Source organism: Leguminivora glycinivorella, chromosome 3, assembly GCF_023078275.1.
Source record: "Leguminivora glycinivorella isolate SPB_JAAS2020 chromosome 3, LegGlyc_1.1, whole genome shotgun sequence".
Lineage (NCBI taxonomy): Eukaryota > Metazoa > Arthropoda > Insecta > Lepidoptera > Tortricidae > Leguminivora > Leguminivora glycinivorella.
Genome location: NC_062973.1, coordinates 15,085,319 through 15,103,140, shown reverse-complemented (window position 1 = coordinate 15,103,140; position 17,822 = coordinate 15,085,319). Strand labels below are relative to the sequence as shown.

Below are 17,822 nucleotides of genomic sequence, written 5' to 3'. Positions count from 1 at the left end.
CAAATACCTTCTTTCCTTATATCAAGATGAGAAGCATTTTACGAATGATTAAACGTTGTTCGATTTTGTTACAACGAAGGATAAACCCAAATTCGATGATCGTCAGCAACGGTTTTAGCTTGGACCAGTAAAAGGGAGTTTTAAAATTGATGTATTTTCGTCAGCATTGAAAATTAAAGCAGAAACGTTCGACGTGGCTAAGTTAGGCAAAGAATTCTGAGGTATCAATCTCAAAAATTCTTGAAACAATACACAACGATAGAATGTTCCTTGGTAAAGATCGAGTTGAGCAATCCCCTTCTGTTCTACATTTATTAAACTTACTGCTGGTGTGATGACTTGTGGTCGGTTTTTCGGTATTCATTTTATTCGCAGATCTCTGTTATCATTTGTATCCTGAAGTTCGTAACAAGCCTAAAAGAAATAACATTAATTAATTTGATTTTTGACTGCATTATTAAATCAGCTTGTCGGTAATATAATGTTGCGCAAGTAATCCATACCTACATAGGTACTAAAACATTGTAAGGTAAATAAATGCTTACAAAATGTATGTGGCTATGGCAATGCCTACATAGCAATAGGATGGTACAATGTAATTTATTGACTTTTTTGTTTACGCTTTATTTGTACACAATAGTTTTAACTGGGCTCTTGATCGAATTACTTATGAGTTAGGTATTTACTTGTCGCGGCAAACGTGTATATGTTAATACGTTAAACGATAATACGTTAGCAAAAGGCAAGTTGTGCTTGAAAAAAACCTTAAAAAAAAGATATTTAATACTTACCTGGTCTTCGGTTTCTTAACATTTTAAGGAGAAAATGTTCATTCACCGGTCACTACAGCCTTCGCACAACCTTCTGCGCGCGAGCCGCTCGGTTGACTGTCGGACTGGCGCAATAACTTTGGAAGGTATACTTTTACAACTAGCGGGGTTTTAGCGTAGCTTTGCTGGTTTGTCCTGTTTCAGTGTGGCATTATGAATATTTTTTAGTAATAAATTCACCGTAAAGCGCAGTAACTAGGTTATAGTGATGTATTTGTAACCGAAATTACAATGAAAGTCTTTAAATACACGGTTAAAGGACTTTAGCCGTGTTTAAGCGTAGTATTTTATTTAAAAAAGTGAATGTTATAAAATGTAATAACGCAATTAAACGGCTTTAATGGGAATTTATGAAGCTTATGTCAAGTAACGTTGTTATAGTTATGTATCGTGTGATAAAACTATGAAGATAAACAACTGCTAAGCGCTTTAATATAAGTTATAGAAGACAAATGTGGGTTTGCGGTTTTATACTATTGAAAAGGGTTATAAAATAGTGCACTTAGCGAGGTATGTCGACTCTGTATCTCGGTAACTAAAAATGATAAAAATATGATTATTGATTTATGATTGTCGATGGGGAATTCTTTCCTATTTAAGAATATTTATCCAAATGAAAACTGGTAATATGCAGCTTAGAGGGGTTCTAGTGATAGGACGGCAGAGGTCAAAATGTCAAACAATAAAAAATAATAATAATGGCATAATTCAGACAGACATTATATCGCCGCGATATAGATCATACGTGATTTTCTGATTGTATTTAAAGACAATAAGATGGATAGTCTATCTCGCGGCGACATAGTGTCGCGCCAACCATGTGCTAGCACTGCACTCTGCAGGTCATAGACATAATAAATAAATTGACATTATCAAGCGAGGATAGTGTGCCTACTTGACCTGTACCTACATCAATTGTTGCCTAAATTTTGTTGAATGGAATTGACGGGCCGACAAATATAATTGAGATCATTAACTCACAACTACGGGTCGGCGGCATCTAGTCAAATAGCGTTCGTAAAATGTTATTTTTTTATTGGAAGTTTCAATTGCTCGTTACTGAGTGACATGTTTAGATATTATTTGTGAAACTAAGACACTGGTCCCACCGCGAGCGAACTAGTAAGCTATGAGCTATCGGCTATAAAAACGAACAAAACATAAGCAGTCCCGTGCAAATAAAGCAGACACTGCGATTTTGATAGCTCACCGCTGGGCGAGTAACTATAAACATCGCCGTGTCTCTTTTGACACATGACAGCGTCCACAAAACGTAAACTCGCGCGACCTAATGAAATTTGAAATAAAATCCTGTAATAATATTTAAAAAAATCAAGTACTTAAAAACAATATTTCGCTTACTTTAAACATAATCTAACACATGTTACATTTTTGCGGATCTTCGTTAGTACTCACTAACGAAGATCCGCAAAAATCCTTTTGCGATATTAATTTATCACGCAGGATTTACTTATTATGACATTTATCATTCTTTTTTATTTTTAAACTAGTGCTGTGGCAGTCTGTCATTTCGATTCAAATGACATTTCAGTAAGTTGACAGAAATCGTATATTTTGTTTAAGCGCCTCCTTGTACAATAGGGCCTAATCGATTCAACCAATTCGAAATTAATCGCTAGATTTGGCAAACGATACGTCTTAGCCACATCGCAACATACTTCAAAACAAATGTGTCAAAAATGTGAACTTACAGATCCGGGACAATAGCTCGCGGTGCCTAACGTACTGGCATACTGGTCGATGTAGTACTGGCATACTGGATGATGTAGTAATGGCATACTGGTTGATGTAGTACTGGCATACTGGATGATGTATAAGACGCATTTTAGATGTCTTTGGTTTTAGAGATAGATAGGTACAGTGAATATTAGTAGCTATCCTTTAGTTCCCTGACATTTGTAATTCTGTGCAAGTACTGTGACCAACCGTCCTATATCCCCCTATCAGTATGACAGGCGGGCGATCATTGTAAAAACTGTATTGTATTCAGTTTGCTTTACCAACTGCAACACTTTTGTATTAGGATCGTTAGTGGTCATTACAATTCACCGAGTTGATTTATACACTGTTAACAATAAGAAAACCGGAAGTTTTTAAACCATGCATTTTTGCGGCTGAAGTACCTATAATTTTCTTCCTATATGTTATAACAGGCTAGTTTCCTATACTTAAAATAAAATATTTTATGCAGTGCACGAAATAAAGCACCACATATTTAGAAGAAATATATGGCCAGTAGCTATGTTTAAACATAATTTATATTTAATAAGTCAAAGAAAAAGATATAAAGTTAATGAATCGATCGTGAGACCGTGACGTCACTCCTCAGTATTTCATAGTAATTCCATATTAACAAATCGTTTTGATAGTTCTTAAAAAGAAGCTGATTTGACGAGTAGGAAACTAGCCTATTTTCTCCTTTTAAATTAGACATAATTTCTGCTTAGTGTCTTTTTTTAAATCAATCTTGATAAGGATATTTAAACTATTAGCGTTATCCCCATCACAAAGGCGTTTTGTACTAAACAACAAGAGGAAGATGTTTTTTTATTTGTTAATATGTAACTCTGAACCTAGGCGAATTCCACTAAAGTTAATATGATATTTTAAATTTGATGAGGGATACCCTGTTAAAATTATATCTGGTTCACATGTTACCTCGTGTACATACAGATTTATTTAATGTGTATATTTTATGGTTGTGGGTTTTTCAAATTATATCTGTTTCTTATGTTACACCGTGTACCTACAATACTGACTTATTTAATGTGTATATTTTTATGGTTGTGGGTTTTTACTCAATCACGTATGTAATTTATTTGAACATTTAGCTTCACGCTCAGTGCCTACTCAGTTATGCTAAAATCCTAAAAATACGTAAGCGATAAGGCGACCAAAGTGATAAAACTGGTGATAATATTCTAACACAATAGTTATAACTTATACTGTTGTTCGTTAAATAAACTGTTGTTAAAAAACTGGAGCGTAACGAATTGCCATCATCTCGTAGGTAGTAATAAATCAGTTTTTATCAGCAAAAAAACAAAAGTTTCGATGTAAGTACTTACAAAATTAAAAACAGATCTCATACAAAGTATATCGCATCATAGGCGCCTACTCATAAACTGAAATAAATCGATTATGCAAACCAAGTCTAGATATGGGTTTGCTTTTTATTTCCATTGAAAATGCAGTTAGTTTGATTGAAATACATAGTTATTATACATAGATACCTAAAATATTTACCTACACTTTTTCTACTCCCGAACTGTTATTCGTCATTTACAGGGTCGTGCTTAGGTTTTTAAAACCCTACATAAAAGTCTATTCCCAAAGCCAGCGTCCGTCGGCTTTCCGCGCATGCGCGCAGTAACGAAAAATTTTAAAACTCATTGTTTGGCTCTGTAACCATGGCAACACATTGTTATAACAATACTGCGCGCGTGCGCGGGATAGCTTTGGGCAGCTGACAGTACAAACCTTTTCGTCAAAATACAGGAAACAGTGTGAATTTCATGAAAGTTCAATGACCTCCTTTAAACGCCTGTTGCATAAAATACTATTATGCAACAGGTGTTTAAAGGAGGATAAAAAAGACGAGTCGCGTGGGTGACAATTTGAGGCGAAGCCGAAAATTGTTAATAAAGACGCCACGAGTATTTTTTGGCTCAGTTAAACACTGTTGCATACAATACTTTTTCTACGACCATGCACTTTGTTTTTAATAGTTTTCTTGAACAACTTTCGTGAAATTCGCACTATTTCCTGTATTTTGACTTGTCGGCCTCCCCTCTGTTCCTGCCTCACCCTGTCTCTCGCACTCCCCCGCGCCGCCGCCGCCGCCAGCCTCCGGCGCCCTGCGCACCCACGCTATATCCCTTAAAGGCTACCTAACAATACTTTAAGAGCTATATCGTATGCGAGGGTGCGCGGGGCGCCGGGCGGGGGCGGGCATCTTTTATGTAGGGTTTTAACGATCTATGCACGACACTGTAAATGACGAATAACAACACGGGAGTAGAAAAAATATTATAAAGCCGTAAGGAACACTAAAATAAGTTACAAAAACAGAGTTCACTTGGAACATGGTAAATTTTGCGGTTTTAATTACAATTGTGAAAACGACGCATATTTAAAAACCAGCAGATGGTGAGATGTCGAAGATGTCTCAAATTGTTTCAACCCACCTCCTCCAATTAGCTTCTCCGAATAATGTTTTTCGGATAGCTATAGGGTGCATTGAGGCCATTTCGAAAAGTCGAGTCGTCTAATTTCGAAACTCAAATAAAAATCACTTTTATTTCCATCATATCGAGATTCCCCTTTTCGTGCATTTCTGTGCGTCAAAATTACCCCAATGTACTCTAATATAAGAATTAGGTTACTTCGACCCTTAACACTAATATCGATTTGTTTTAATTCAGGCACATTTGGAGAAGACAGAGAACGAAATCTTGGAGCTGTCTCACAACGCTGTGAACCTGAAGCAAAATTACTTGGAACTGACCGAGCTGCGTCATGTCTTGGAGAAGACGGAAGCATTCTTTCTCGCTCAGGAGGAAATCGGAATGGACTCCTTGACCAAGTAAGATGATAATTTCCGTAGCAGCAGAGCTTAGTAAACTCGGCAGCGCAGGTCAATGATAATGTCTTGTCAATTTTTAGGGCGCGAAAGGTTCTTGACTGCTAGCAATCAATAAGCCAGTTTAGTAAAGAGAACGATTCAATGCTTTAGATAGGGTAGGGACGAAGTGATTTATTGTCGATAGGTTGTATTAGACAGTTACAATACTGAAGTAAGCTGGGAATATGGAATAGACAATATTATCAGTGGTAGTGTGTCAAGTGAAGATAAAAAAAAAATATTGACGGTAGATTAGGTATATTTCTCAAACTATACGGCGGAGCCAATTTTTACCCCGTGATAGTTAGTCAAAATGTAGGATTAAAAATGAAAGTTTTATATAAGATCTTACCTGATTATAATTAATTTTACAGATCACTTTATGAAATCAGGTAAGTGTTCAAAACCTCAATTTATTAAACAGGGAAAATTGTAGTTGGCGGTATACTCTAGGTTTTGCACAAAGTATGAAAAGTGACAGAGTCCAATAGAACAATGAATATATATACCTATATCACGCCTTTATTTAAGTACAAAACGGACACCAAACTTTATATGCCTATTTTACACACATAATGAGCCAATGATGTATGCAAATTAATAGACCTAAGAAAGTCTATGTAGTAATGTACAAAATTACATTTAAAAAAATTGAGATCAATTCCCAATAATACGTGTACGCGCCCATTACTCGTATTTTATGAGACCTAGTCACATCTGACCATCATATTGGAGGAGAATAAACGTCTTATTTAGTAGTGATACCTATTTATGCACAAGTATTAACGCTTAGCCGAACAGTGGGTTTCCATAAATACCGTGTGATTATCATATCTAATAATTATCACGTGTAAAAGCAAATTAGATATTTCAATCCAGCAACGATACAAAGAACTGTTTATATCTAATTGTGTAAAACCAAATTCCATAACTTTTCCCATGTTTATTTTATTCTCTGTGTGTTTATCCAGGTCCCTGATATCGGACGAGTCAGCGCAGCAGGCGGCTACTCGTGGTCGTCTGGGCTTTGTCGCCGGCGTCGTGCAACGCGAGCGAGTACCCGCCTTCGAGCGCATGCTGTGGCGTATTTCTCGCGGCAACGTGTTCCTGCGACGCGCTGAGCTGGACAAGCCTTTGGAGGACCCGAACACTGTAACTATATTTCTAATGTATTCACATGTCGTAAGATTTATAAGCGTCGGTTTTGAACAATGAGAGCACATGTCCTGCTTTTCGTATTCTCTGACATACATGTCTCTCGACAATCTGTCTGGAGGACTCATGCACTGTACGAGTAACTATGTTTCGAATAACTTAATTATGCATTCGTGCTCAGTTAGAGTTAGATGTTCATCATCGCGTGGTTTAGCTGAAACCCACCACTCCCGCACCCGGGTAGACCCACGTTGGGCGCCAATATTTGGTGGAGATGCTGGGATGATTAAGTATTTAGAATTTATTTGTGGTAAGGCCAATATAAAAAGAGTGACTATAAGAAGAACAATACGTTGTAATCACAGAATTAGATTTAGATAGAAGAAACAAGTTCATTCATTTGTATGGCGGCCGAGCGTGTCAGATTTTGTACTGAAGTTGTTACTTGCCTATGATTTTAAATATGTCTCAGGCCCTTGAGTGTTCATATTTTTTTGTGTTGTTGCAATTAATATTACTTAAAGAGGCATTATTAATGTTTTTGTTCACTTCAACTTACAAAAATTGACGCCCGAAAGCTGCAAGCTGCGATTAAAGACGGACAACTCAGTGGATTTCACTGAGTTCATTTGACACGCTAAGTAGATACGTTTGCTTGATCTATGGTTAGGGCTGCCATCCGTCCGGGTTTCCCCGGATTTGTCCTAGTTTGGAGGCCGTCCGGGGGCCGTCCGGGCGGGGAGTCAAAAAGTGTCCGGGGAAAACCCGGACACTTTTCATGTAAGGAAGCACCTCACTGAATTTAAGTATTTATCAGCGAATTTAAGTTGACTGATCTGTTTACAAAATAAAAAACCGGCCAAGTGCGACTCGGACTCGTAGATTGAAAAATAATGTTTTAGGTAGAATCTCGTGTTTGAAATAAAATATGGATGTATAATATGCAAGTAGGGATTGCAGTACCGGTACTGTTTTAAAGAACCGGGATTTTCGGTACCGAAGCAATATGGAACCGGGATTTCCCGGGATTTTCGGTACTTTCGGGACTGGTCTAATTTTTTCGCTTTTTCAAATATATCAACATATTTTTCGGCATTTTTTATCTTACCATAACCGAACCGCACCGGCTTCGCTCGGCGTATTATTTTATCTGCCTTTTTTATTTCATAGTAATTTTCATAGTGAGATTATACCGTACAACAACAAAAAATCGTGAAGAATTCTGCAACCTACTACTACTACTACTATCTGGCTACCATAGGCACCAATGGTTACCGTTGCAATACATTGCTCCGATTAAGCGATCTGCCATTACTGGGAGATGTTTAATCGCTTAGTAAAAGAAATAAGACAAATACTATTAAAGAAATATAATAATTTATTATCGACCGGCAGTAAAACCTCACAAAATTCCCCAAACATGTTATTTGAATCAAAGAATATAAACTCCAGGAAACAAAACATTTGAGATGGTGCACTATTTTTTTGTTAGTCAGAGGGATCGTTCTCGAAAAAATTTCTATGGAATACCGTAATATCACAATATATCTAATCATATTTTTAAAAGTTAAGCATGTTTTCATTAAAAGTTAGACATAAGCCATTGCCGAACTTTTTTCTAGACCTACATTTATGTATCAGAGCGACAATTCCACCATACATTATTTTGTTATAAGTCGATCGGTACGTGCGGGCAGGGTTTTCGATTGAAGCTCTTAGCAGCGTGATTTTCACAGACTTTTAGCACATATGTCATGTTTTAATAATTATTAAAACATTAATTAATTAATTTATAATAAGAAAACCTTAAACATTCCTCAAGAATCACTCTCTTTATACATAGGTGAAAAACGCATAAATATCCGTTTGGTAGTTTTTGAGTCCATCGCAAAATTCGCGAACACGGTTTTATAACATGCAGAGAAATGAGTCAAATGAGATTGAGAGAGAAAACACAACTGAATATAACAAACCTTCACCAAAAATACAAAACTCGACTACTGAACTGGCTAGTGGGGCTAGCTAGGGTATCGCGGTGGCTACGGCTGCCAGGCTGCCACTGCCACACGCTATTAAATAGTGATTAAATTAATAAGATTTAAATAATATAAACAGAAATAAATAAATGTTGTAGCAAAAAATGTCACTAAAAAATATTTCCCGAAAGTACCGGGATTTTTCAAGTTGATTTCCCGGTTCTTTGCTTGGCCAAAGATCCCGGGAATTCCCGGTACTTTCGGTACCGGTATTTCCCGGGAGCAAACCCTATATGCAAGGGTGGTAAGATTGAAAGTTGAAATAAAAAAAATTTGACAATTAAAAAAAAGTTTCAAAGATACAGACTATTTTATTTTTCCTGTAATATTTAGCATAAAGCCAATGTTTCGTAAAATTTTCACAATTTTTCATTAGTGACCTTCGGAGATAAGGGGGCGGTATTTCTTTTTACCAAAATTCTTTTTTTTTTTTTTTTTCAAAAAACAAAAATTAGAAATAGTTTTGATTGCACAATTTGAGCTCTTTCTAGCGAAACCCCACTTGAGCTAGTAACTAGTAACTTGAAATTTACAGTTTTGCCCCCTTTTAATTTGGCCATTTTATATAATTATATTGATAAACAAAATAAAGGAATACTTTCGATTTATAGCGGTTAACAATGCTCATAACTATTCCAAATTTCAAATTGGTAGCATAAGTAGTTCTCGAGATATTTAGTAATGTGACAGACGAACAGACAGACGGGCATAGTCGCACCATAAGGGTTCCTTTCGTATCTTTGTAATACGGAACAATAAAAACAGACAAATTTATTTTTTTGTAAGAAAACTTCTTTGTTTTTGTTTATTGCAAATTACACATTGTGAGAAATTAAAAAAATAAACGGATGAAAATTAAAGGTCCTGTTTTTATGGCTTTTAAAAATATTGTTGGACTCGTCCGGGGAAAAAATGCGATTTACGCCAAATGTCCGGGTTTTTTGAATCTTTGTCCGGGTTTGGCGAAATTCGAGATGGCAGCCCTATCTATGGTATATATGACATCTGTGGTTGTAATACATGTCCCAGCATTGAAATGTTAATTAGTATAACTAAGCGAAATCACTATGGCATCAAAATTTTGAATTTTGATTTTGACTCGGACGCGGATAGTAGTGTTTAAGTATTGACATTACTGTTTTAGGGTCGGTTGCACCATACCGTCTGTCACCGTTAAAGCGTTCGTAAAATTTTACTGTATGGGAAGTTCCATAGACGTCGGCTGCGTGACGATGATGTGTCTGTCAAATGTGGTTGATGCAACTGGCCCTTACTGTTTAAATGGCAATTTTGACAACATTCCTAATTCCCTAATATCTTCACAGGGCAACGAAATCTACAAAACTGTGTTCGTAGCCTTCTTCCAAGGCGAACAGCTCAAGTCCCGCATCAAGAAAGTGTGCACCGGGTTCCACGCGTCTCTGTACCCGTGTCCACCCTCCAACGTCGAGCGACAGGACATGGTCAAAGGCGTTAGGACCCGCCTCGAGGACCTCAACATGGTAAATAATAATTGTAGTTTTAGACTAGAAATTCCACGCACAGTAAAGCAGAAAAGTATCACTTTTCCCATGCCGTACAGTCCTCGCAATCACAATTTTTAACATGTTATCTAATGAATCAATACCCTTCCCTTCAGGTCCTCAACCAGACCCGCGATCACAGACAGCGCGTACTAGCCAGCGTGGCTAAAGAGCTGGCCAGCTGGACCATCATGGTTCGCAAGATGAAGGCCATCTACCACACACTCAATCTGTTCAACATGGATGTAACCAAGAAGTGCCTAATCGGGGAGTGCTGGGTGCCCACCGCGGACTTGCCCAATGTGCAGAAAGCGTTGGCTGATGGATCGGTAAGAGACTTTCTTTACTAATAAGGTTTAGTTCAAATCTGTCAAAGAGCTAGAGCCAGCTGGACCATCATGGTTCGCAAGATGAAGGCCATCTACCACACACTGAACTTATTCAATACTAGTTTTTGCCAGAGGGTTCGCACGCGTTAGAAAGAGACAAAAAGTAGCCTATATCACTCTCCATCCCTTCAACTATCTCTACTTAAAAAATCACGTCAATTCGTCGCCCCGTTTGGCCGTGAAAGACGGACAAACAAACAGACACACTTTCCCATTTATAATATTAGTATGGATGGATGTAACCATAAAGAAGTGCCAAATTGGGGAGTGCTGGGTGCCCACTGCGGACTTGCCAAACTTACAGAAGGTGTTGGCTGATGGATCGGTAAGAAACTTTCTTTACAAATAAGGTTTATTTTTTATCGTTCAAAGATTCTTTTAAATACCTAAAATTACAGAGTATAGAAAAGTGGAACGAAAAGTAAACTTTACGACTACATAAAGTCTTATTTCCCCAGAACGCTTGCGGCAGCTCGATCCCCTCGTTCCTGAACTGCATCGAAGCAGACGAGGAGCCGCCGACCTTCAACCGCACCAACCGCTTCACGCGCGGCTTCCAGACCCTCATCGACGCTTACGGAGTCGCCTCCTACAGAGAATGCAACCCTGGTAAGACATCTTAGCTTTGGATGCTGTTTGCGGGGCCTTTTTGCCTGGGCTCGTTAAGGGAACCCGAAGCGCCAACCTAAACGCAATACCTAATTGGCATAACTAAGAGCTATCTTAACATTTTTCAAAGTCACGATTTTTCAAAGTCACGTGAGAATATTAACTCCCGTATTCATAAACGTTCACTAAAGTTATCAAGCCGATAAAGTTCGTTTGTCCCTTTCTATCACACCAATACTTCGGAAAGGGACAAACGAACTTTATCGGCTTGATAACTTTAGTGAACGTTTATGAATAAGGGGGTAAATATGTATGTTTTTTCAGGTAAAGTATAAGTTTTTTACCTATGTTTTTATTCAATTCATGCTACCAAAATTTTATTCACAAAAGGAAAAATGAACATTTTGAATACCTCCCCTACATTCCTGAAAACAAATAAATAAATAACATAATTTTCATAACAGCCTTCTAATAAGAAGTCGTTTTTGTCCCCAGCGCTATACACAATCATCACTTTCCCCTTCTATTCGCCGTGATGTTCGGCGATCTCGGCCACGGCGCCATCATGGCCATGTTTGGCGCTTGGATGGTCATCAAGGAAGTCCCTCTCGCCGCCAAGAAGTCCAAGAACGAAATCTGGAACATCTTCTTCGCTGGTCGCTACATCATTCTCTTCATGGGCTGCTTCTCGATGTACACTGGATTGGTCTATAACGATATTTTCTCGAAATCGATGAACATTTTCGGATCGTCGTGGAAGATTCCGTATGACGATGACTATATGCAGGCGAATCAGGCGCTTCAACTTGATCCTAAGGACGCTTACATCGACCAGCCTTACTTCATCGGTATCGATCCTATTTGGCAGGTAATTATAACTCTACGTATTTGACAACTAGCTTTTGCCCGCGGCTTCGCTCGCGTTAGAGACAAAAAGTAGCCTATGTCACTCTCCATCCCTTCAACTATCTCCACTTAAAAATCACGTCAATTCGTCGCTCCGTTTTGCCGTGAAAGACGGACAAACAAACAGACACATACACTTTCCCATTTATAATATTAATATGGATAGCAGTTACGAAAGTATTCGATTTAATTTGATAGAACCTGAACTTAAGCTTGGCTTAATTTACGGTTGACCATTTTTAAGAGAGAAGTCAAATGCTTACCTAATCACTTAGAATTAGGAACTAATTGAACTGTATATTTTTTTAGACTGCTGACAACAAGATCATCTTCCTGAACTCGTACAAAATGAAACTGTCCATCATCTTCGGTGTCATCCACATGATCTTTGGTGTGTGCATGAGCGTCGTCAATTACAAGTAAGTTGTTAAAGAGGTATCAGCATTTACCTTAAATGAAATGATTAGCAATGATTCTATACAAACCAGTCACAATTATGTGGCTTTCAATTTCTGAAGGGTCCATAATATGATAAGCTTTCCATCTGCTCTGATATTCTAACAAAAGTTTTGATAAAACTCTTCTCGTCTCTTTTCACATGTATAAGTATTTAGTATTCATGAATATTCACATTTAGATGCAGATAAATCCTTGTTCGTGTATGCAGTTTTTTTTTCCCAACTTCCACTTTTCTCAGAATCCAATTTTCTGGAATACTGACATTTTCGATTGGCATCAACTCACTTTTTTTATACAAGTGACCGTGTAGCTACTCGTATGTACTGTAACTCCAGTAAGATTCCAATTCCTTACCCCCTTATTCCTAAAAAAAAACTTACTGAACTGATTATTCAAAAAAATGTTTTATCCCTTCTGTCACGTTGACTTGGAAAAGAAGTGAGAAAGGGAAAAAACACTTCATAATAGGGAAGTTGACTGTAGTTAAAATAAAATATTTTATACCATGCACGAAATAAAGCATCAGATAATTATAAAAAAAAAACATGTACAGAAGTTATTTTTTAATCCAATTTCTGTTTAATAAGTCCGGCAGAAGTATATAAAGTAACTGAGTTGACCGTGACGTCACTCAATTCGATTTCATATAAATTCCATATTAGCACGTCGTTCAAATTCGTATTGACAGTTCTTAAAAAGAAGCTGATTTGATTAAGAGGCAAGTAGCCTATTAAAAAAAGGGTTAGACTCTAGTTCACAACTTCCTCCGTTTTTGACAGCTTCTTCAAGCGCCGCTACAGCATCATGCTTGAGTTCCTGCCCCAGATCGTTTTCCTGTGCCTGCTGTTTGCGTACATGGTGTTCATGATGTTCTACAAGTGGCTCGCTTACAGCACTTTCAACGAAGGTAAAACATTCATTATCATTGATATTTAAAATCATACTAATTTGAAGTAACTTCAAGACGAGAGATCACATAACAATGTAGTTAAGAGTTACGTATGTGCCGTACGTATTACTTAATTAAAAAATACACATTATCAGAAAAACCGCGACCTTTTTTGTAGAAATTACGATGCGCAATTATCAAGTCAAACCATCAATTCTGCAACGACCTTAACACTTTCGCTACCAAGAACCCGACTGTCGGGTACACCGCTCGTAGAAGCGTAGCCGATTACATGGGTTTCCCCGAAGTGTTAATTGTACATTAGCCATATATGAAATTCTACTGTTTAAATTTTCAGAAAAATGCTACAATAATAAAACCATTGTGTCTAGGGACAATTAACCTTGTACCAGAATGTATGGCACCTAGTAAGGTATAAATAAGTAATAGTCCTGCCTCTACAAGGGTCAGTTAAACGTCATCATTTCTCCGACGTGGCTGTAAAATCGTTAACAACTTGGATTGATTCTAGGCACGAACTCATAAGTCTCATAATAAACCAGGTATAGGTTCATGAATGTAATGCTCACATTTCTTTCAGATCCCTCGTTCCGCCAAGGCTGCGCGCCATCAGTGCTGATCCTCTTCATCAACATGATGCTTTTCTCAAACGCCGACCCAGAGGAGCCATGCAAGGAGTTCATGTTCGAAGGCCAGGGCATCATCCAGCGCGCGTTCGTGCTCGTAGGCCTTTGCTGCATCCCTGTCATGCTCCTGGGCAAACCTCTGTATCTGCTGGCGGCTGGCAAGAAGAAGCATGCCGCTAAGGTATGTAACTTTGCAAGGAGTTCATGATCAGAGCACTGGGCACCATTCAGAGTGCTTTGGAGCTGATAGCCCTGTGCTGCATCTCTGTCACGTTGCTCGGGAAACCTCGGTTATCTACTGGCGGCTGGCAAGAAGAGGCATGCCGTTAATGTACCTATGTGACCCTCCGTAAAGATCCCTTAAACAGGTGGCCTAGATCTTCAGAAACATACCGCCTACGTTTAGACACGCAACTACTGTTACGGTCTTTTGGTACCATATTGACGAGCTTGTTTAGCAAACAATGTATGTGATTATGTCGCTAATAATCGCTACAACATAACCTTGCATGTTAAAAACACCTCAGCGTTTCAATATACATCACCTTCAATCTTATTCCAGCCTGAAAACTCAAACGGCAGCGTAAACGCCGGCATCGAAATGCAAGAACAAACCGAGATCGGCGATGGCGAGCCGAAGCCGGCACCTAAGCCCGCCGCCGGACACGACCACGAAGAGGAGCCCTTCAGCGAGATCATGATCCACCAGGGCATCCACACCATCGAATATGTGCTCAGTACCATCTCCCACACAGCTTCTTATCTGCGACTGTGGGCGCTTTCGCTCGCTCACGCTGGTAAGTTTTCTGATTTAGTTTGGTCTTCATTGGGGTTATGATCGACCAGGGCGTTCACACCATCGAATATTATGTGCTCAGTACCATCTCCAACAGCTTATCTGCGATTGTGGATGGTTTCGCTCGATTTGCTGATAAGTTTCTGATTTGGTCGTTATTGAGCCTGTGCTCAATCTTATTGAATCTGTGCTCAGTTGTACCATCTCCCACACCGTTACGTATTTGCGACTATGAGTTCCCTCGCTGGCCTGCATAGATGTTTTTAACCGCCTTCCAAATCTCAAAGGAAGGGGTTATCAAGTTGTCTATGTTTTTTTTTTTTAATGTTTGTTCCTCGATATCTCCGTCGTTACTAGAGCGATTTTGATTTTTTTTTTTTTGATTGAATGTATATGCATACAGATTGGTCCCATTTTTCTCAGAACCCAGTTCTGATGATGGGATCCTGGAGAAATCGAGGGAACTCCTCAAATCTGAAAGGCATACATATGGTGATTTTTGTGTTTTTAAAGGAACAGCATGCATTTACGTACGGAACAGTGACATTTGGTGCAGTGGAACTCCTGATGATGGTCAGAATGGAACTCCTCAAATCTGAACGGCACACTTATAGTGACTTTGGTATTTTTATAAGAACAGCATGCACTTACGTCCAGAACAGTGATATTTGGTGCAGTGGAATTGCTGATGATGGTCAGAACGGAACTCCTCAAATCTGAACGGCACACTTATAGTGACTTTGGTATTTTTATAAGAACAGCATGCACTTACGTCCAGAACAGTGACATTTGGTGCAGTGGAACTGCTGATGAATAGTGAGCCGTCCCTGGTTAGAGTTCCGTTCTGATAGTCATTCTCATCTGTAAGTACTTCAGAATCATCCAGATTTCAAGATTGGTTCAGAAATGCGGAGATATCGAATAACAGACATTAAAAAATATACAGACGAATTGATAACATAATCCAACATTAGAAAGTATTTATCACCACAACCCCAAAGGAAGGCGGTTTTTTTTTCTTAAAAATTATCTAAACTGGTCTGGTGGTCTGGGTTGGCTGGGATTTTGGAAGTTTCAATTCGTCATACTTTTATACTCTTAAATAGTGTCATGTTTAAGAAAGAAAACCTTTTGTATGAGAAATGCTATTACGATTTTAGTTAATAAATAATACTCTTATGTCCTCAGAGCTCTCCGAAGTGCTATGGAACATGGTGCTCACCATGGGCCTGAAGGACCACGGCTACGTCGGAGCCATCAAGCTGTACGTGGCCTTCTGCTTCTGGGCGCTCTTCACGCTGGCCATTCTCGTCATGATGGAGGGGTTGTCTGCCTTCCTGCATACCCTGCGTTTGCACTGGTAACCACAACCTTAATGACTTATACTAGTTTTGTGGCCATTAAGTAGGAGTCATCAAGTTGTTGGCGTTCTGTTTCTGGGCGCAGTTCACGCTGGCCATCCTGGTCATGATGGAGGGGCTGTCTGCCTTCTTGCATACCCTGCGTTTGCACTGGTAACTACAACTTTAATACTGGATACTTCTTGTTTTGTGAGCCATAAGTCTGAAGGACCAGTAAGTAGGAGCCATCAAGTTGTTGGCGTTCTGCTCCTGGGCGCTGTCCACGCTGGCCATTCTCGTCGTGATGGAGGAATTGTCTGCCTTCCTGCATACGCTGCGTTTGTACTGGTAAATACAACATTAAATCTTTATCATAAAGTCTAGCTTCATCAAAGATTCAATTTTGACCCATAAGATGGCCAATAGCAACTACAGTATATATCAATTCAGTTAACCACCATATGGCGCCGCAAAGCACAATGCTTACTTGGATGTTAGCCCAAATTTCAAGTAATTTATCACTCAATTTGCAATGTCAAGAGCCGAATATTAAAACCAATGTATTGTTTCAGGGTGGAGTTCATGAGCAAGTTCTACTCCGGTCTGGGCTACATTTTCCAGCCCTTCTGCTTCAAGACGATCCTCGACGCTGCCGAAGAGGAGGACTAATAACATTCCACTAATCATTACTTTAGTCCAGGGCACCCAACCAGAGAAGTTACAGTGCTTACTCTGCTATGGTTTGTTCGTGGAACGAAAAAGGTTGGGTACCCCCGTTTTAGTGTTTAATACGCAACAGTATTTTGACTAATAGTTGTAGCAAGGTCACAAAACAGTTTGATGAATTAAATATATTTATGCATATTTTAAAATATTCGTTTTATTTTGCACAAAATACCATTATATACTAACACATTTTAAAGTAAAACTATGTGAATTCAGTTTCTGAATGGCAAATACATTTGAATATTTTGCCTTACAAATTATTATTCTTTATTATGATATAAGTTACGTGTTATTAAACAATGTATTCATTTTATGGTCGCGCGATAGACGATAAAATAGGAGGCCGTCCCTATCGCACTATTTGTAAGTGCGATAGGGACGGCCTGATATTTTATCGCCTATCGCGCGACCATGCTTCCCGTGCTGTACTTTATAAATGTACTAGATAAGGACGGATATAGAAGCCGATACAAAGGCCAAAATCAAGGCAGTCATAAGCAAGAAAACCTAGTCTTATAGTGGGTGAACAGTTGCATTTTTATAATAGGCAAAATTAATTGTCTATGAAAACTTCTTTACCTCAGTATCAAAAACAGTAAATAAATACACGCCAATGTACAAGGTATTTATGAAGTTCTCTTAATTGGAGACAGACAACAATAAAAATACTATGCTACAAATTCGACTGTATTTGTTCGTACGTTATCTAATTAGGATTAGCCTTCCCTGTAGGCCTAGCACATGATGGCCGCGGGAGTATGTCGCCGCGAGATAGATGCCACGTCTTCTTCTAACTGTATTAATGACATAAGGACGGGTAGTCTATCTCGCGGCGACATACTCCCGCGGCCATCATGTGCTAGGCCTACTGG

The 17,822-nt window shown here is 38.7% G+C and overlaps 1 protein-coding gene across 1 annotated transcript in view; it reads left to right on the top strand.

Annotated features, from left to right (window-relative positions):
* The window catches only part of LOC125242634 (V-type proton ATPase 116 kDa subunit a 1-like), a 41,979-nt gene extending 24,883 nt beyond the window's left edge, over nucleotides 1-17,096 (top strand). Inside the window, 14 exon segments of the mRNA XM_048151461.1 lie at nucleotides 5,276-5,436; nucleotides 5,850-5,867; nucleotides 6,447-6,627; nucleotides 9,992-10,168; nucleotides 10,306-10,518; nucleotides 11,037-11,187; nucleotides 11,683-11,709; nucleotides 11,712-12,055; nucleotides 12,403-12,512; nucleotides 13,332-13,459; nucleotides 14,043-14,269; nucleotides 14,651-14,885; nucleotides 16,073-16,244; nucleotides 16,797-17,096. Coding sequence (XP_048007418.1) covers nucleotides 5,276-5,436; nucleotides 5,850-5,867; nucleotides 6,447-6,627; nucleotides 9,992-10,168; nucleotides 10,306-10,518; nucleotides 11,037-11,187; nucleotides 11,683-11,709; nucleotides 11,712-12,055; nucleotides 12,403-12,512; nucleotides 13,332-13,459; nucleotides 14,043-14,269; nucleotides 14,651-14,885; nucleotides 16,073-16,244; nucleotides 16,797-16,893 — 2,241 coding nt within the window. The 3' untranslated portion in view covers nucleotides 16,894-17,096.
* Nucleotides 17,097-17,822: the final 726 nt, after the last annotated feature.